The 21,192-nt window shown below is 42.7% G+C and overlaps 1 protein-coding gene across 7 annotated transcripts in view; it reads left to right on the forward strand.

The window, feature by feature from the left end:
* The first annotated feature begins 2,552 nt into the window (after window positions 1–2,552).
* The window catches only part of SARDH (sarcosine dehydrogenase), a 68,853-nt gene continuing 50,213 nt past the window's right edge, over window positions 2,553–21,192 (forward strand). For 4 of the 7 annotated variants that reach the window (XM_070955538.1, XM_070955539.1, XM_070955540.1 and 1 more), the window contains exons 1-3: window positions 7,497–8,010; window positions 18,207–18,385; window positions 20,607–20,786. In XM_070955538.1, the coding sequence (XP_070811639.1) occupies window positions 7,554–8,010; window positions 18,207–18,385; window positions 20,607–20,786 (816 nt within the window). In that variant the 5' untranslated portion in view covers window positions 7,497–7,553. Of the gene's footprint in view, window positions 2,698–3,436; window positions 3,569–7,496; window positions 8,011–18,206; window positions 18,386–20,606; window positions 20,787–21,192 lie in introns of those variants that run through there. The other 3 variants (XM_070955542.1, XM_070955543.1, XM_070955541.1) reach the window with 3 other exon arrangements.

The raw sequence follows: 21,192 nt of genomic DNA on the forward strand, positions 1-21,192 counted from the left end.
CTATTATAATTCTACCCATTATAATCATAATTCTAATCAATTCTTTCTCGTATTTTGTTGGTTCTATTTCCTTAATTATCAACAGTAATATAGTTTCTGGTCTCAATATTATTGCTTTCCCCATCATTTCAAATATCACTTTCTCCAATTGTTGCCAAAACTTTTTAACTTTATCACATTTGTACCACATATGTTCATAAGTCCCTAATTCCATATCACATCTCCAACATTGTTTACTAATTTTGTTATCCATCAATGACAATCTTAATGGAGTCAAATACCATTTCCAAACAACCTTATAATTATGCTCTTTAATCCTTACAGATAAAGTCTTCATAATTCTACTCCTCCAATTCACATTCCAATCTAAATCTGATATTTTAATATTAAGTTCTTTTTCCCAATTCATCTTCATCACCCTTTGTGGTTTTCCATCAAAATTTATAATCTTATATATCTTACTAATGAGTCCCTTTAGCCTAATTTCATCTTTCATAATTTGGAATACTAAATGTTCAAATTCAGTTTTACTTCTACTTATCGAACAATTGTCCCTTACTTTCTTAGTCCATTTTTCTATCTGTATTTTTTCAAACCAGCCTAAACCCAATTTTTCAATAATTTCTTTTTTCCTCCTTCATTTTCTGAAGTTTTTAACCAATCTATTATAATTTGTATATATTTCATCTTCCATTACCCTATCACGACTTATATTAGTTTTGATCGGCCAATTTTCAATTGTCTTCCCTAAGAAAATTATATCTGGAATTAAAATGTTAACAAATTTATTCCAAATTTTACTCAGTCCCTTTAACCAATAGCTATTAATTACACATTTTGATTTTGATTTTTCTAAAAACCATGTTGAGCCAAATCTCTTATCTCTAATTAAATTGAAATCCCCAGCCACAATTACTTTCCCTACACTTTCAATTTCCAAAATTATAGTTATTCTTTCAAGAAATTCTTTTTGTTTCTCATTCGGTAGGTATAAATTAACCAGTGTCACTTTTTCCTCATTAATATTTCCCACAATTATTACATATCTTCCTTCATCATCCACGATTACTTGTTCTTTTTCAAAATATACCCTATCTGATATCAATGTTGCAACTCTTTTGAAGCTTTTGAAGTTCCAAAGATTTTTCATAAATTTGCATACCCTTTATATACATTTTATTTGAGCCTTCAGATTTCTGATGGGTTTCTTGCAAAAATAATATATCTGGTAAATCTCTTTTAATTTTAAGTTCCAATCGTCTTCTCTTGATCTGATTCCCTGTACCCTTCACATTCCATGTCATTATTTTTATTAAACCCGTTTAAACTGTAACTTTTTTAATCCTTTCCCCTCCTCTTCCTTTCTTGCCCAAATCCCAGCACCAATCTCCCACATTCCAAACAACATTCAATGTAAAAGAAAAAAGTTTAAAAAAAATAAAAAAGGACAAAAGACACATCAAACATTAAGTAACAAACAATCTTTGTCCCCCACATCCTCAATTGGTTTCCGCCTCTATAAAGAGAGTGGGGGAGAGGGGACGTGCTAATGGTCCGGTCACTTCTTTCGGGTAGTCTATTTAAATTCATCTCTTAGAGAAAGGGGTGGTAACTTTTCCCCGCACTCAGCTTCCTGCAATTCTTTTTCAAGATCCTTCAATTTCTTATCCACTCCATCTCCCATTATATCATCACGACTTTTCTTTTATTCAACCATCGCAGGTGAGATTTCCTTCCGCTTTAATCCTTTAGGGTCTTGTCCTCCAACAGCTCTTTTTTCTTCTGGTGTTGATGTTTTTACGTATATTCCACCCATAATAATGCTTAAGATGAGTAGTGAAAATTTTTGAAACCCACCACTGATATCTAGCCTATCAAAGGAAGGATTGAGGGGACATGATACTTGAGGGCAATGGTGGTATTCAGCCAGTTCGCACCACTTCGGGAGAACCGGTGGTTAACTTTCTGAGCAGGTTGTTGGAAGAAATCATTAAGGCAGAGAACCGGTTGTTAAATTATTTGGATCCCACCACTGCTTGAGGGGCTGTCACAGAGAATACGGGATGGACCTCCAAAGCACCAGTCATGGATGGAAAGTGTCTATGGAGATTCTCCGTCATTCCAGATCATGGTTGTCCCAAGTTTCCAAAACTGAAGAAGTTTCTTGAATGAGAAACAAAACGTCTTCAAGGAAAAGGCAAGAAAGTCCAGTTGCCTTTGGGTAGAGACAGAAGCTGATCCAAGAGAATAACTTAGGGACGGCATCTGATCCGCTGCTTCAGAGGAAGACCCGGGAGCTCCCTTCCCACTCTGCCTTTCTATGACCGCGTCGGAGCTGAGGCCTCGCCGGAGCGCTTTGGCCGCCTCCAAGAAGCAAGGGGGAGCGAGGCGTCCGCGGCGCTGCGTCCGTCACAGTCTCGAAACGGCCCATCAGGCAGAGGGAGCCTCCGAGCACCCCGCCCGCCCTCCTGGCCAATCAGCGAGCGGTCAAGCCGCCGCGCCCCTTGCCCGCCCCGCCTTTGCCCTTCTGCTTCGCCAAGCCGGCGCCCGCCTCTCCGCCCCGGCCTCCCGTGGCCCTCCGCCCGCCCCTGCTCCGGCTCGGGCTTTCGGCGCGGGAGCGGCTCGCCGGGCTCCTTCTGCACGGCGGCCGCGGGGCAGCCAGGGGTGCGCGGAGGAAAAGTTGCCGGCGCCGGAGAGGTAAGAGAGCGGCGGGGAGGCGCTTGTGGCGCCCGAGGTCCGTCTGCTCTCGCGGGCGGCGGCGGGAGGCTCGTTTCCCGGCTGCGGGACGCTCCGGCGGCTCTTCCGCGCGGCCACCTGCCCCAAGCCTGCAACGTGGCTCTGGCTCTTCCCGGGTTGTTGCCGGGAAACTGAGCTCGCCCCGCGGCCCCTCGGGAAGCGCCCGGGAAGGCTCGGGGGTCAGCGGGGGCTGGGCAGCGAGACTGGCAGCTGGCCGTTCAGAGGGGGGGGCTGCCTCTTGACCCTCCCGCCGCCCGAGCCAATCTGAGCGCTTTCTGCGGCTCCTCCTGCCTGTATCGGGGCGGGGGGGGAGCAATAGTGAGAGGCGGACTGGGTCAGCAATCAGCAGGGAGTGGGGGATGCTGCCTCTCTTCAAGAGTCTCTTCTCCGTTTCAGGAGGTTGGGAGGGAGGGAGGGGTGGTGAAGCAACTCCGCAGGCAGATCCAGGGCTCCCCTGCAGCCTCTTCCTCCCCTGGGCAGCCTTTTCTTGGAAGGGGAAGCCCCCGGCTGGCTGCTTTGTGAAGGCTATGAAGTTGAAGCATTTTGGCAGTTTCTCAGCAGCTGCACCCATGGTTATAATTGCACCTACAGCCCCTGGGTGTGGGTGTGGGTATGTGTGCATCAACTCTTGGCTTGTTTAGAATAACTACAGTTCTATGAAAAATCATTCTAGATTTTTCTGAATTTTGGCATATCTTAGATAATGTTCTTGGAGTTTTGTGCGCAGAAAGAGAGATGAGAATCTGAATAAGCAGCTAGCAACAAACACAGAACAGAGAATCATAGGGCTGGAAGAGACCTTGAAGTGGTTCTAGCCAACCCCTTACTAAAGGTAGGAGATCATCTAACATCCCAGTTAAGTCCAATCTCATGTTGAAAACCTCCAGTGATGGAGCACCCAAAACTCCAGGAGGCAAGCTCTTCCACTGATTAATACTTCTCACTGTCAGGAAATTTCTCCTTCCTTCTAGGTTGGATCTAATTTTAACAACCTTCCACCCAATACCTCCTGCCCCCTTGTGCTTTGGAGAGTAAGTCAATCCCCTCTTCTCTGTGACAGTCCTTCAAGTACTGGAAGACAGTTATCATACCCCACCCCACCCCACCCCCAGCCAGACATACCTAGCTTTCTCAACTGTTCATCATTCGGCTTTAGCCTCAAACCCTTATCATGTTGCTCTGTTTCTCTGCACACTTTCCAGGGTCTCAACATCTTTTTCTGTACTGTGGTGACCAGAACTACTAAAGTGTTAGCCATTCCTTCCAACTTTCGTCTGCAAATTTGATGGGTTTCCCTTCTATCCCCTCATCTAAATTGTTTATGAAGATGTTGAGGAGTCCTGGCCTAATACAGAACCTTGAGGAACCTGACTATTTACTTCCCTCCACGTAGATCCAGTTTGAGTGTTGCAGTAGCCTAGAGGTGGCTCAAATCAGGAGGCTTTGAGTTCGATCCTAGAGGCAGATATTTCTCTCTCTGGGCACCAACTCTCTGAACAAAACTCTGCACTGGCAACAGGATGGGCATCCGGCCAGTAAACACTCAGCTTTATTCAGTGACCCAGACTCCACCCGGAAGGGATTATGGGGTCATTAAAAGGAGATGATGATGATGTAGATGTAGTTTCCATTGACACACTGAGTGCGGTTGGTCAGACATTTAGGAATCCATGTTGTGGTTATGTTATCTATCCACATTGTTATGGGCATGGCTGGTCTAGTGAAGAGAAGGACCAGGGGAGACAGGATAGCAGTCTTCCAGTATTTGAGGAGCTTCCACAGAGAGGAGGGGGTCAAGCTATTTTCCAAAGCACCCAAAGGCCAGACAAGGAACAATGGATGGAAACTGATCAAGGAGAGATTCAACCTGGAAATAAGGAGAAATTTCCTGACAGTGAGAACAATCAACCCATGGAACAGAAGTTGCCTTTGGAAGTTGTGGGAGCTTCATCACTGGAGGCTTTCAAGAAGAGACTGGACTGCCATTTGTCTGAAATGGTATAGAGTCTCCTGCTTGGGGGGGGGGGTTGGACTAGATGACCTACGAGCAGGGCCGGATTTTCCTATAGGCTAACTAGGCTTCAGCCTAGGGCCTCAAGATCAAGAGGGGCCTACACAGTGGTGGGATTCTGCCGGTTCTTAAATTGCTGGCTCGCCCCGCCCCTTGCCAATAAATAGTGGGGGCGGGGCGAGCCAGTAATTTTACAAACGGTTCGGTGTTTTTTTAATTTATTGGCCTCGCAGCAGTGGTGGGTTGCTGCTGGCTGGCCATGCCCCCGAACCGGTCCCACTCGCTCGCCCCAGCCGCCCGACGCTCGCTCACCCTGCCCCCTCCACCCAGTCACTCCTCAGTGATCCTGTGTGGGTCCTCGCTTGCAGCTTGTCTGCCTGAAGTACTGCGCCTGCCAGGTAAGCCTGCGAGTCGCGGCCTATCTAGCTGCCCCTGGTCCCCCTCCGCCCCCACCATCCCAACCTGCCTCCCCTACTCCCTTCCCCACAGCCCGTAGCCCTGCCATGGTTCCCTGCCTTCCACATGGCCTTCCCAGTGTCCCCGAGACCAGCTTGCGAAGGCAGGGAAGCGGGCTTGGCTCCCGGGACTGCCAGGAAGGCAGGCAAGCATGGCAGGGCCACCCGGCTGTGGGGAAGAGAGCTAGCAGCTTCCTTCCTTCCCCGAAGCTCTGCCATGCTTGCCTGCCTTCCAGGCTGCCTTCAGGCTGCCTTCCAGGCGTCCCCAGCTTGCCATCCACCCCCACCCCACTTCCCTTTTAGCTTTCTTTAACGCACCCCGCTTCTCTCCCCAAACCTTGGGAGGCGGCGTCCTCCACGCCGCAAAGCCCTCCAAGCAGCTGCAGGAGGGGAAAAGAAAAAAAAACCCTTGGCTTCTGAAGCCTTCCAAAGGTGTGTGTGTGTGTGTGTGTGTGTGTGTTTGACTGCACTGAAGTGAGCCACGTGAAGGGAGCCCGCTGGGTAACAACGCCGGCTGCGATCGCTGCTGCCTCCACCTCTGCCTCTCTCTGCCAACAGAAGTCAGAGAGGAAAAAGGAGCGTTTCTCCGCATTTCATCCCAAGTCAGCCGCCCTCACTGGAAACACAGAGAAGCGCTCAGCAAAGCAACTGCTTTTTCCCCTCCGACTTCTATGGAGGCAGAGAGAAGGAAGAGGCAGAGGTGGCAGGATCGCATGGCTCACTTCAGCGCTGCCAAACAGACACACCCCTTCAAAGCCTTTTCTTTTCTTTCCCCCCACTCCTTTGGGGAGGGAAGCGGGACACGTTAAAGGCTGGCTGAGGAACTCTGGGAGTTGAAATCCACAAGACTAAAAGCTGCAAAGGTTGGTGACCCCTGCCCTAGACCACAGACTTGTATCAAATAATATTCAAAGAAAATATTCAAATGGCCTTCCCCAATGTGGAATCAATCTTACGGCTGTTTCTCAGTTTAATAGTCACTAATTGTACTGGAGAAAGGTCATTTTCAAGACTTAAAAATATCAAAAATCAATTAAGAAGCACAATGACCCAGAAGAGGTTGTCTTCACTGAGTGTTTTGTGCATCGAAAATGAGACCCTCAGAAAAATAGATTTTGATGAACTTATAGAAGAATTCTGTGTGAAAAAGTTTAGAGAGAAATTCTTCTAATATTTCGTTTTAAATGTATACTTGGATTGAATCAGTTCTTAAATAAAATAACTATTAACATAAAATTTAATATGATATACAATTTGATATTTTCTTTTTTGTGATCTGGATTTTGTTTGAATAAAGTTCCATTTTTGGTTTAGTTTAAGACTTAAAATTCATAATAATTCATACTTAAACTTTAAATGCAAATTATTATGAAATAAATTTATCTGAATTGAATTTGGTTTAATCTTCAATGTATTGAATATATTTAATTTAATTTGATAGAAAATATGATAATTTTTATTGCGTATTTTATTTTTGTAGACAAAGATTTTCATTATTTGAATTTTGTTTCTTTGTAAATGTTGTGTGTTATGTTTGATTAGTTATTGTTACAAGTACTATATATGGTGCTGAGAATAAATGTCCAAATAAGTGTTCTCGACTTTTTTTTATTTATTATCCGTGCCACATTTTTTATAAAGGTTAGTACCAATCACAACATGTTTCATTTAACATATTGATATATATCACAGTAATGATGTATTTTATTATCTCTCATGTAATTTACAAACTTAAAAATGGGAGGTGAAAGGGCCTCATAAGTGGAATAGCCTAGGGCCTCTTTTCATCTAAATCTGGCCCTGCCTACGAGGTCCCTTCCAACTCTGTTAATCTGTTAATCTATCTCATCAAGATGTATGCTGTGGTGTCTTTTATCAAATGCCTTGCTGAAGTTTAAGTAAACTATGTCCATAGTATTTCCTTGATCCACAAGACAATAAGGTTTGTTCGGCATAACAGTGTATAAGATGCACCAACATTTCCATCCTCTTTTATGGGGGAAAAAGTGTGTCTTATACTCTGAAAAGTACGGTAATCACTCTCTCCTTCCCTTTTTCATTTAAAGCCCTTCAGATGAGCTGAAGCAGTTATTTTCTCTTGACTTGTGCAGTTCCAGTTGTTTCTGCCCCACTGAGGCTTCAGTTGGCTTGCACCATTGGGTCTGGGGCCCAGAGCTGAGCAGGAACATAATAGGGCAACTTCGCCAGGCTGCGGCCAAGAACTGGTTTTTAAATTTTTTGTATCTATGTATTTTATTGTTGGCTGTTCACCGCCCTGAGTCCTTCGGGAGTAGGGCAGTATACAAATCAAATAAACTAAACTAAACTCCTAGGCTTTGCTAACTTGGATTATGTGGGGAAGAAGAATTCCCCTGGCAAAGACGGTGTCCAGCTCTCATGGGGGCATCATGGCTGCTTGGTTCCCAGGGGTATTCTTTATCTCCTGGGTGCCTGGCATGAATGTCCTCCTCTCTCTTCAGACAGCCATGGCTCACCTGAGGTCTCTACTCCAAGCAGCAGCAGCGGCTCGACAGTTACCCCACTCTGGACGAAGGCTCCGGTTCTTCACTAGCGGTGCTGGCCTAACTACTGAGAAGAATGTCCCATACCAGAAGACGCTGAAGGAAGAGGGCCTCTCCTCCCCTGAAGGGCCTACAAAGCCCCTTCCTGCCTCTGCAGATGTGGTGGTGGTGGGCGGGGGCAGCCTCGGATGCCAGACAATCTACCACCTTGCCAAGATGGGCATGACCAATGTGGTCTTGCTCGAAAGGGATCGTTTGACCTCAGGGACCACCTGGCATACTGCAGGTAAAGAAGGGAGCTGCTGGTGGGAGGGTTCTGTTTGGGCGACTATGTGGGTGCCCATCGTGGTGTGTTCATCATCACTTGTGTAATCCAAGCTGTTGGTCAGGATGGGGCCAGAAAGAGGCTTCTCTTCTCTCAGCAGCTGATCAGCTCCTCAAGTTTAAATGTTGTGATTAAACTGATGGTTCATCCGTGCAACTGCTGCCTTTGATCTGGTACCTATGTAAATGCAGTTTACAAAATTGGCAGGACAGGGAATGTCCCCCATCAGAAATAAGGACATAGATCTCCGGGGGGACTGCCACCAGTCTTCTCAAAGAGAAAATTGAATAAAAATGTTACTCCTTTAAAAAAAAATTGTTAAATATTATAAGATCCATTTCAACAGGACCTAGTTGTGTTATAAAATACAATCTGGATAAATTATACGTTTCTTAAACAGACCTTGATGTCCAGAGCAGTTTTATACTTCAAATTTCTCGGTATTATTCCCTTTGCTATTCCCATGTCCTGCATAGGTAGAGATCTAAAACAAAGTCCGCAATTTGGAGATATAAATCAAAATAGTATTAGCATTTTTAACATGAAAACATCCAGGAATCTATTTATCTGTGAAATAATTTTATTCCAAAAAGAAACAGACAAGACCAAATACTATGGGCTTAATGTATCTCCAGATTTCATACATCACCAACTAAGAAAATCGTTCAGATATGCATTTTTGGGGTTACAATAAAGTCCATATAAAATCTTTTTTTTTTAATTGAAAAGTTTTACAAAAAAAAATACAGAAATTTCCCCCCCCCATGTTCCCCCCACCCTTCCCCCCCCTCATCCCACCCTCCCCCCCAGACTTCCCAGAGCAAAATACAAGGTATTTCATTTAATCAATCATAAAATAGATTAATCTACTTATCCTCAAAGTACTGACCCCCCCCTGAAACCTTAACTCCACTATAGATAACCTTATTCTCTGATACTAACATTCATTCATAAGCTATTTGATATTTTCTTGTCTGATACTTATTTTGAATATATCCAATCCATCTTCTCCATTCCGATACGTATCTTTCTTGCGTGTGGTCCTTCAAATACGCTGAGATTTTCGCCATTTCTGCTAGGTTTGTTACTTTCAATATCCACTCTTCAATAATAGGCAAAGAATCCTTCTTCCAATACTGAGCTACCAACAGCCTAGCTGCTGATATGAAGTTCAAAATCAATTTAGTCTCTGATACTGTACAGTCCGTAGTTATGCCCAATAGAAACAATTGAGGAGTACATTTCAACCTTCTTTTCCTTTGCAACTGCTTCCTTGATCGAGTTTATATCCTCCTCAATTTTCTTAAATTTCCCTTCAACAAGTAATGTTAAATTATTCATTGCTTCTCTCATTGCTGTTGCTTGATTATTCATGGCTTCTTTCATAACTTCCTTAAAATCATTAAGTGCTGCATCTTGACTCTGGGTCTGGCTCTGTGTATCAGCCGGAAGTTGTGCTTTCTGTGTCACCACTGACACAACTGGAGAACCTCCCCCTCCTTTAACAACTCCTGGTTTCACTTGTCTAGAAGCCATTTTTTTCCTTCCCCCCCCCTCTTTTCTTTAAAAGCCACAAAGTCTTTAAAGATGTTTGTAATTTATAGTCTCTAATTTGCCAGGCAGAGTAGATTTTTTTTTCCTCTTTCCTCCACAAACTCTCCGTTCCCAGCAGTTAATAGGCAGTTAATCCACTCTCCCAGCGCAAAGTTCTCAAGCACTTTTGTTTCTGGCTTTCACTTTCAAAACCATAACAAAGACGCCATCTTCCGCCTCCAGCTCAAGATTCAAATTGAAACAAAGTAACTTTGGAGTTAAGCACTGTACTTTTAAGGCTTGTTCTCCTGTTTTCCGCTCTGCCTACGCTTGTAGTCACTCAAACTCACTTTTAAAAGCAGGATCGGATCGCGGCTTCTCGCTCTGCAGAGTCGTCCTGGCTCCGGAGCTTCTTGGCGGGCTGGCTGGGGAGCTCTCACCCTCCAAGTCTCTGGAAATGTTCCAGAGGGCTTTCGGGGAGCTCTACTCTCGCCCACCGTCTCTCCTCTCCTTCTTTTCCCGAAGGAGAGTTTTTCAGCTGCTAGACAGCCGATTTGCGCTGTCAAAGCAGGTTTTACAGAGACGCAGGGCTGGCGGTCTTAAATGACCGTCCACGGAGTCTGCGGTGCCAACCTGAAGTGAATATAAAATCTTTTGATGCATTAATTTCAAGTCCAAACAAACAAATTTAACAATGTTAAAGACTTAATTCCATTATCAAATGGAATTGATTACAATATTCAATTGATTAATGATTACAATATTCATTATCCCATTCATTGTAAATGTCAGTAATTTCAACTTTAAACATACTTTTAAGTTTGTGATACAAACTAAGATTCCAAAAGTTGTAACCAAAAGCTTCTCTCCATATTGAATTATGAAACAGGCCTGAATTTCTTATATTCTCCTGTGGTGCATTAGATCAAAAAGTCGATTGTTCGGGTTTCTTATCTCCTGGATTAAGTATGAGTAATTGTTCTTTCTTTTTTATTTCCTCCTCTATCTCTTTCCGCTTCTTTTGTTGTTTTGATCTATGTTTATTATTCATAGGTATTAAAGTTCCCCTCATATAAGCCTTACTTGCATCCCAAACCATTTCCATAGAAGTACCCTTATGCATGTTAATAGCAAAAAATTCTTTCATTTGTTTTTTAAGCTCATTCACATTTTCTTCATATCTAAATAAATTTTCATTTAGCTTCCAAGACCAACTTTCTCCCCTCTCCTGTTCCAGTTCCACCCAAACCGGACTATGATCAGTTAGAGTTCTTGGACATATCTTCGTCTTCTTCACCCTGGAAATAAAATCATTTGTAATTAGTATGAAATCAATCCTAGAAAAGGATTGATGTCTATCGGAAAAAAATGTAAAATCTCTCTCCTCAACATTGCGTTCTCTCCAAATATCTCTCAATTCTATATCTTCCATCATATCAAAAAAGGATTTAGGTAATTTCACACGTGTTGAAATCTTTTATAAACTTTTTTTATCTTTCTGTGTATCTATTACTCCATTCCAATCACCCATTAAAATAAAAGATTTATAGTCCCATTGTATTATTTTAGTGTGTAAAAATTTATAAAACTTATCTTTTTTTTATTGAAAAGTTTTACAAAAAGAAAAAAAATTTCCCCCATTATTCCCCCTACCCTTTCCCTCCCCTCAACCCACCCTCCCCCCCAGACTTCCCAGAGCAAAATACAAGGTATTTCATTTAACAATCATAAGCTAAATTAAACTATCTATCCTTAGACTACTAGATCCCCCCCCCAAAGCCTTAACTCCACTATAGATAACATAATATTTCTAGTACTTAGCATTCATTCATAAGCTATTTGATATTTTCTTGTCTGATACTTATTTTGAATATAATCAATCCACCTTCTCCATTCCAATACGTATCTTTCTTGTGTATAGTCCTTCAAATACGCTGAAATTTTTGCCATTTCTGCTAAGTTCGTTACTTTCAATGTCCATTCTTCAATAGTAGGCAAAGAGTCCTTCTTCCAGTATTGTGCTACCAACAGCCTAGCTGCTGATATTAAGTTCAAAATCAATTTAGTCTCTAATACTGTACAGTCCGTTGTTATGCCCAATAAGAACAATTGAGGAGTAAATTTCAACCTTTTTTTCAGAATGTTCTGCATCACCCACCAAATTTTTATCCAAAATGCCTTGATTTTCTTACAAGTCCACCATATATGATAATAAGTAGCATCATCACATTCACATCTCCAACATTTAGCTTGCAAATTCAAGTACATACGTGATAATTTCTTAGGATCTAAATGCCATCTATAAAACATTTTATAAAAATTCTCTGTCAAATTTTGTGCTTGCGTAAATTTAAAATTTCTAACCCAAATCTTTTCCCATGTTTCCATCATCACTGGTTTCTGAAAATTTTGTGCCCATTTTATCATACAATCCTTAACCAATTCCGTTTCTGAATCTATTTCCAATAAAGCATTATACAACCTTTTAATATGCATCTGATTTTGATCTCTAATCTGTTTCACCAGATTTTCCTCATTTTGCATAACACCAATTTTTTGGTCTTCCCTCCATCTAGCTTGAAGCTGACCATACTGAAACCAAGTATAAATTATCCCTTTTTCTTTTAATACATCTAAAGATTTCAATTGCAGTTTACCCCTTTCCATAAAAAGAAGCTCTTTAAGTAATCACCTTACTAGCATCCCAAACCATTTCCATAGAAGTACCCTTATGCATATTAATAGCAAACAATTCTTTCATTTGTTTTTTAAGCTCTCTCACATTATCTTCATATCTAAATAAGTTTTCATTTAGCCTCTAGGACCTCCTTTCTCCCCTCTTCTGTTCAAATTCCACCCAAACCGGACTATGATCAGTTAGAGTTCTTGGACATATCTTCGTCTTCACCCTGGAAATAAAATCATTTGTGGTTAATATAAAATCAATCCTGGAGAAGGATTGATGTCTATCAGAAAAAAAAGTAAAGTCTCTTTCCTCCATGTTGCGTTCTCTCCATATATCTCTCAATTCTATATCTTCCATCATATCAAAAAAGGATTTAGGTAATTTTGCGCGTGTTGAGATCTTTGATAAACTTTTTTTATCTTTCTGTGTGCTTATTACTCCATTCCAGTCACCCATTAATATATGTATGTATGTATGTATGTATGTATGTATGTATGTATGTATATATGTATATATGTATAATATATGTATATATATATATATATATATATATATATATATATATATATATATATATATATATATATATATATATAAATTTGATTTATATGCCGCCCTTCTCCGGAGACTCAGGGCGGCTTACAATGCGCTAAGCAATAGCCTTCATTCTTTTGTATATTTATACAAAGTCAGCTTATTGCCCCCACAACTGGGTCCTCAATTTACCTACCTTAGAAGGCTGAGTCAACCTTGAGCCTTGGCGAGATTTGAACCTGCAGTTATTGCAGGCATCTGGTCTTAATAACCAGCTTAATAACAGGGTGCCTTAGACCACTGTACTACCAAGACTCTTTTTAAATATAAATATAAAAGATTTATAATCCCATTGTATTATTTTAGTATGTAAAAATTTATAAAACTTGTCTTGTTGCTGATTAGGGGCATATATTCCAATTAAAAGCATCTTTTCATTCTGAGTTAGTAATTCAATTGCAATATATCTTCCTTGAGTATCTGCCTCAATTAAATTAGCTGATAGTCCTTTTTTTACATATACAACTAGCCCATTTTTCTTCTCTGGTGCTGATGCCACAAAATGTGTACCTAATCTTGAATTTATCAAATATTTTTGGTCTAATAGTCTAATATGTGTCTCTTGCAAACAGATAACATCATTGTTAAATTGTTTCAAACAATGAAATACTTTCTTTTTTGTGGTGAATTTAGTCCATTAACATTCCAAGATAAGAATTTAGTTGCCATCTTTAGCTTTACAAAGCCTCATGAGCATCAGCTGAACGTCCTCCTCCACCTTACTCTTCGGCCTAGCCCCCCCCCCCCCCCACGGCTTGAGATAGATCTTGAGATTGTTGCATTTTTTTGTTGTTCTTGAAGTTTATAAGTTGATCGGGTCAGTTGTTGTTCTTTTGGCTCTCCCTTCTTAGGTGGTTCCAGAGTTGGGGGTGGGTCCCCAAGATCCAGGTCCTCTTCCATGGTGATTCCTCCAGCTGTAACTTCAGCATAAGTCTGTATCTGCTTTCCATCTTTTTCTTGTTGTGGTATCTCCATCTTCTTTCTTTCTGAGGGTGGGTATCCAGCCTTTAAAACATTGACATAAAAATCTTTTGCCTTCCAAACTGTATTCAACCGGTATCTTTCTCCACCATAAGTCACTATTAGACCAGTTGGAATGTCCCATCTGTATGACACTTGTTGATTTCTCAGTTCATTTACCAAAAAGCCAAAGTCCTTTCTACTTCTCAACATTTTTGGAGGGATCTCTTTCAAAACCACCACTTCTTGCCCAGCCACCTGAATCTTATTCTTGTAAGAAGCTTGTAAGATGTCATTTCTGATCCTCCTGGTTGTGAAGTAAATCACCACATCTCTTGGCAGCTGTCTTTGTCTTGTCATCCAGGAATTAATCCTGTAGATTTTATCAATTCGACTTGCCACATCTTCTGGTCTTTCTTCAATTATCTCTGCAATAGTTTCAGCACAAATGTCTTTTAGATTTTCCTTACTATTTTCTTCCAGGCCTCTCAATCTCAAGACAAATTCCATAGATCTATATTGTAACATTACCAATTCATCATCAACCTTGATAGTACAGTGGTCTAAGCACCCTGTTATTAACACAGCTGCTTGCAATTTACTGCTGGTTCAAATCTCTCCAAGGCTCAAGGTTGACTCAGCCTTCCATCCTTTCTAAGGTAGGTGAAATGAGGACCCAGTTTGTGGGGGCAATAAGCTGACTTTGTATAAATATACAAAAGTATGAAGGCTATTGCTTAACGCATTGTAAGCCGCCTTGAGTCTCCGGAGAAGGGCGGCATATAAATCAAATTAAAAAAAAAAACTTCTCTGTTTTAGTCATAATATCTCCTCCTCTGTTCTCCAAATTCAAGTTGGCTTCATTGATTTCTTCCACTCTCTCATCCACCTGAATAACAAGTTTTGACAATCCTGAGACTGCATAAACAATATCATCTCTTATTTCATCATGTTTTGCTGCAACAACTTCTTTAATTGACTTTATATCTTCCTCAAATTTCTTTAACTTCCCTTCCACAATTACTGTTAGATTATTCATAGTTGCAGCTTGATTATTCATAGCTTCTTTTATAAATTCTTTGCGATCCTGACTCTGTGAATCAGCCGGAAGTTGCGCTTTCTGTGTCACTACAGACACTACTGGAGAACCTCCTCCTCCTCCTCTGGCAACTCCTGGCTTAACTTGTTTAGAAGCCATTTTTTTTTTTTAAAAAAAGGGATCTTTTTTCCTTTTCCTTTCAAAACCACAAAACAATTTTCAAAAGCTTGTAATTTATAGTTTCTAATTTATCAAGTAAATAGTCTTTTCTCCACAAGCGCACAGTTTTCAGCAGCTTCAATCCACTCTCACAGTGCAAAGTTCTCAATAAGCACTTTCGTTTCTGACTTTCACTTTCATAACAAAGTTGCCATCTTCAGCCTCCAGCTCAAAGAAATTCAATTAGAAACAAAGTTAGTCCGGAGTTAAGCACTATTATTTTAAAACTTGTTCTCCTGTTTCCACTCTGCCTGCGCTTGTATTCAATCAGACTCACTTTTGACAGCAGGATCGGTCGCGGCATCTGGCTCTGTTTAAAACAGAGTTGTCCCGGATCCGGAGCTTCTTAGTAGACTGACCGAGGAGCTCTCACCCTCCAAGCCTCTGGAATCCTTCCAGAGGACTTTTGGGGAGCTCTACTCGCACCCACCGGCTCTCCTCTCCTTCTTCTCCTGATGGAGAGGTTTTTAAGCCGCCAGACAGCCGATTAGCGCTATCAAAGCGGCTTTTACGAGATTGCGGGGCTGGCGGTCTAAAGAGACGCCTGCGGTGCCAACCGGAAGTCCCCGTTTTTCCCCTTTTTTGAATGGGAACCACATCAGCTCTTTTCCTGTCCTCTGGTAGTTCCTCAGTGCTCCAGGATCTTTGAAAGTTATGGTTCAGTGGTTCAAGATCATGTCTGCCGGTGTCAGATCCTCGGTCATGTTCTGCCATTCTGTTGGGGGGGGGCAAGGATGGCTTGCTGGCATTTTTTTCATGCTTTTGCTGTAACTGCTTAGGAATTAGGGAGGGGGATCATCTTTGGAAATGGAGCAGACTCTCTTCCAGCTAGTTCCAGCCTGGTTCCAAGGCCATTATGCCCTGAGATCTGCCCAGCACCTCAGAGTTCTCAAAACAACCTTGAGGCATCACATTGGCTGTTAGTGGACTATGGTCAGGGGCTTGAGGATGACAGAATTGCTTTTATTATTGCTTTTATTATTAATTTTTAGGCATTATTTGCAAGTCTGAATTCATTCTGAGCCTTAATAACTAAGGCAGAATATCAGCATGTAGCCAGAATCTGCAAAGATAAAGTTAGGCAAGCATGTCCCCTCTTTCCATCTTTTTATACTTTTTTATACTTCTTTTTGTCTCTCAGTTTATTGGAGAGTTCTTTATGCATTCATGCTGGATTCATCTGAGGTCTCTTGTTTTTCTTTTTCAGTGGTGTGGTAGACTGGGCTTTTACAATCTCATTTTTCAGAGTTTCCCAAGTGTCTTGAGTCCCCTTTAAGATTTCCATCCATGGATTTAAGATTTCCATCCATGGAATCCTTCATAAGGTCTTCTAAGTCTGTTGACATCAGCTCTCTTAAAATCTAGTTTGACTTTGTTCAATTATTTATAACTACATTATGCTGAATTCTAGTATGATATGGTCTCTCTCCACCAAATTCCCTGCAACTTCAACCTCTCTGCCCTTTCATCCCTATTAGTAAGAATTAGTTCCTTCCTCTACCTTTTGGATGACAAAGTTGTCAGCTAAGACACTCAGAAACCTGTACAATCTCCCACTTGATGCAGAATTGGTTTCCCAGTTGATGTCAGGGTTTCCTGCGTACCTCATTTAACTGATTGCTAAGGAGTTCATCTATTTCCTCTGCTTGGTTGGGTGAACTGTACTACACCTATGGCAATGTCATTTATAGTGATTATTTTAGGCTCTGCCCATCCTTTTCAATAGAACATCTCAAACTATTTTTAAAATAGTATTTTCCATGAATAGTCATGAGAATCAGCATCAAACTCCAATCTGTGTCTCAGGATGCCCCAAATATACCTAGCTGTTCCCCAACTGGAAAGTGAAAGACCATTTTTGTTATATGTGGGTCCCAGTAATTTTCAGGGCCTTAATGGGAATAAATAATAATTTTCTGGTAAGGCCCCTCAAGGTCAGTGCTTTCCTTCCATATAAATACAGTGTCAGGGTTCCAAGTAATACATCCGTAGCAAGCAAAACTCCAAGGCAGGTAGATTCCTCAAGAATAACTTTATTGGAAATATCATATTGGTACATATTGGGTGAAAACCGACTCTGAATTCTCCCGCGGTTTTCACCCATTTAAAAGTAAGTTTTTCTACTTTCTCAAAACAATCAATCACATGGTCCAATCATGGTGCAGAGTGGCAGCCGGGTAGCATCACTCTGCCTTCCTCCTACCAGGTGTGAGAATGTCCTTGGTTCCCAAGAGAAAATGTGTTGTTTTGGCTACAGAATCCACTCTATCTCAAATCCCCGCTCCCTATCCCTCAGCTCCAGTGTGGCAACACTAAAGCGGTCAAAAATGGCTTCGGTCAGGTCACCTTCAGAGTTGACATACAGCAGATCAAATCAGGCTTTTAGTCTGATTGTTCTTGGTGCCACCAGATCTGAAGGGAAGGATCCTCAGGTTGGACGTGGGAATAACTAGTCCAGCAGGGTGACAGACAAGTCAAACAAACAAACAAACAATCCTGAGGGTGTTCTTGGCAGGGAGCCTTTTGCAAATGTGGAAGTCAGAGAATGGATGTTGGGTATTTCATCCTTTGCAATTCTTTCTACCCACTGCTGAATCCACCGCACATTACGTGTTGTTCACTTGGAATTTATAGCACCTCACTGTATGTATTGCATTTTCAGTACATTTCAGTATTACATTTTGGGACCTGTTTTTAAGTTAATACATATAAACTTTAGCATGAGTCTTTTCACTGGGCCCATAAAGTGTGTATCATTCCTTTAGGACAGGGGTCTCCAACTTTGGCAACGTTAAGACTGGTGGACTTCAAAGCTGGCTGGGGAATTCTGGGAGTTGAAGTCCACCATGCTTAACGTTGCCAAAGTTGGAGACCCCTGCTTTAGGACACCCATTTTCTGGAATCAGTGAAAAAATAACTTTACTCTAGGGAGTGGGCAGTGCCTGGTTTGGCTCTTGGTCCCACTTGGTGTTTCCCAAATTCCTCCCTTAATCCCTGGGAGCAATAAATGGAAGCAAAGGAATTTCAAGGAAATGCTACTCTCTTGGGACCCCCTCAGAAAACCTTGTGGGCTTGTGACCCAGTTGTGTCTTCATGGCCTTCTGTCCTTGCCTTCCCCTTCCCCAGGACTCTTGTGGCAGTTGCGCCCGAGTGATGTGGAGGTGGAACTCTTGACTCATACCCGCAATGTGGTCAGCTGGGAGCTGGAGGAAGAGACGGGCCTTCACACAGGCTGGATCCAAAATGGGGGACTCTTCATTGCTTCCAACAAGCAGAGACTGGATGAGTACAAGAGGCTCATGTCAGTAAGTAGGAAGCCGCCAGCCTGCTGTTTGAGTGTTGGCGTCATCTCTCTGGTCCTTTCTGGAGATCCTTCTCAACAGCCGCCTCTTCCTTATATGTTGGCCTTCCTTAAATGATCTGAGCAGCTTTGGCCATCTGTCCCTTTGCTTCTTTCTGACTCTGTGCTTTTGGCCTTTGTGTCTCTTTTAAAATAGGTTCCTGTGGGCAGATGGAGGTGCCCGTAGTTCAGGCCACTAATTCACCTCTGAATTCAATAGAATCCATCTCTTCATGGAGAAAACGATAGGATTCAGATCCTCCTTGGCTAACTAGAAGGGTCCCATTTCTGAAAGCACACAGTGGGGAGGTAGGGCTGGTTTATATAAGAGGGATCAGAATGGTGCTTACAGAAAGGGAATGGTGTGATTCCAATAAGTTTTTCCTAGTACATTTACTAGGTAAAAAGTCCAGGAATCAACTCCACAGAAAGGCTAAAACTCAGTTTATTTGTTTTTTTAATTTGATTTATATGCCGCCCTTCTCCAGAGACTCAGGGTGGCTTACAATGCGCTAAGCAATAGCCTTCATACTTTTGTATATTTATACAAAGTCAGCTTATTGCCCCCACAATTTGGGTCCTCAATTTACCCACCTTAGAAAGGATGGAAGGCTGAGTCAACCTTGAGCCTGGTGAGAATTGAACTCGCAGTAATTGCAGGCAGCTGGATTAGCCTCCTACGCCACTCAGGCTCCTCAGTTGACTGAGATTCTGGCAAACCAGTTTGTGATGGGCTTCCTCCCCTTCTTAAGGAGAAACTTCCTGACAGAACAATTCAAATAGTGAACGACTTCTGTTCAGAAGTTGTGGGTGCTCCATCACTGGAGGTTTTTAAGATGAGATTGGACAGCCATTTGTGAGTGGTTGGACTGGAAGACCTCCACTGTCCCTTCCAACTCTGTCAGGTCGGCTGTTTTTGAATGGTGTTGGGATGTTCTGGATTTAAAACATGTTTGAGCCCCTTTTGCCTAGAGAAGGGTTCCTACGTGTCTCGTACTGAAGTCATCTTGCTTACTCCCTATGATATTACTCCCTAGGATCCAGATTCTGGATCCTTTTGCAGGAGCTAGCTATGATGTTCCCAGAGCATCAGTATTGACTCCTCTACAAATAGGCCTGTCTGATGTGCCACAGTCATTCTGAATCCAATTTCTCCAGCAGCAGGCACTCAGCATGGGCCAAGGTCCCATCCAGCTCATCCTTCATTGATGGATAGCCAGGTACATTTGGAAGTTCTTACAGGAAGGAGACAATATGTAGTCTGCGATTCCAGAATGGCCTCATCCTCTGTGCCTCATGTGTCAAGCAGCTTCTTTGCATGCCAGGAAATCTCAGAGTTTGCTTCTGAGGAGTGTAGAGATTCATCCCCCACCCCACCTCCCGTTTCTCTTCTCTTTCTGGGAAAGGAGCTGTTGCCAGCTTGGTTGACCTGCTTGGCACCTCTTGCAGCCTGCAGCTCCCTTGCCAGTCTCAGCCAGGACTTGGAGCTCCTGCAGGCCCTCTCTGAGTCCACTGGGAGATGGCAGCCCCAGAGAGGAAAGTCCGAAAGGAGAAGGGCGGTATAGAAATTTGAATAAAGATAAAGATAGAGAGGAAGCCCCAGAGAGGAAGCGGCCCCATTTCTGCCAGGGCCTCCCCTGGTTGGGAAACTTTGCCTGCAGCCAGTAGTAGCCCATCTGGCTGGCCACCATTGGAGCAGACTTTATCCTGAAGGGCTTCCAGGGTTGCCTGCCCTGTGCCGGGCAAGGTCTCTGTAGCTTTCCTGCCTGTTTATGTGGCTCCTTTTGGAGGCTTTTGGAGGCTGCTCTGGAAATCAACAGATTAACAGAGTTGGAAGGGACCTTGTTAGGTCATCTAGTTCAACCCCCTGGCTAACTACTGACCCTACACAATTTCTGACGCATGGTAGTCCAGTCTCTCCTTAATAGCTTCCAGTGATGAAGTTCCCACAACTTCTAAAGGCAACTTCTGTTTCATTGGTTGATTGCTCTCACTGTCAGGAAATTTCTCCTTATTTCTGAGTTGAATCTCTCCTTGTTCAGTTTCCATCCTTTGTTCCTTGTCTGGCCTTCGTGTGCCTTGGAAAACAGCCTGACCCCCTCCTCTCTGTGGCAGCCCCTCAAATATTGGAACAATATTTGATATTATTGAAAACAATATTGGAAATTCTGGTTCTTCTTTTGCAGCTGGGCAAAGTTTTCGGCATTGAATCGCACGTCCTGTCTCCGGAGGAAACCAAAGAGCTCTACCCCTTGATGAATGTGGATGACCTCTACGGAACCCTCTACGTCCCAGAGGATGGCACAATGGATCCTGCTGGGACCTGCACTTGCCTCACCCGGGCAGCCAGCAACCGAGGGGCTCTGGTAAGATCCTTGAGCCATTTAAAACGTTTAAGTGGCCTTAGAGAAAGAGTGGAGATAAAGCCACTTGCCTGATACCGGTGAGATCATCTGAGTTCCTTAGGGAGAGATGATAGCAATAGCAATAGCCTTTAGACTTATATACCGCTTCACAGTGCTTTCCATCTCTCTCTAAGCGGTTTACAGAGTCAGCTTTTTGCCCCCAACAATCTGGGTCCTCATTTTACCCACCTCAGAAGGACGGAAGGCTGGATCAGCTTGGAGCCTGGTGAGATTCAAACTGCCAAATTGCAGGCAGCTGGCAGTCAGCAGAAGTAGCCTGCAGTACTGCACTCTAATCACTGCGCCACTGTGGCTCTTACGTGAGAAGGTCCTCTTTGCCCTTTTGCAACCGGACTTCATGGGGGGG

Source organism: Pituophis catenifer, unplaced genomic scaffold (genome assembly GCF_029215685.1).
Source record: "Pituophis catenifer annectens isolate HBS135680 unplaced genomic scaffold, rPitCat1.0.hap2 SCAF_17, whole genome shotgun sequence".
In the NCBI taxonomy this organism is placed as follows: domain Eukaryota; kingdom Metazoa; phylum Chordata; class Lepidosauria; order Squamata; family Colubridae; genus Pituophis; species Pituophis catenifer.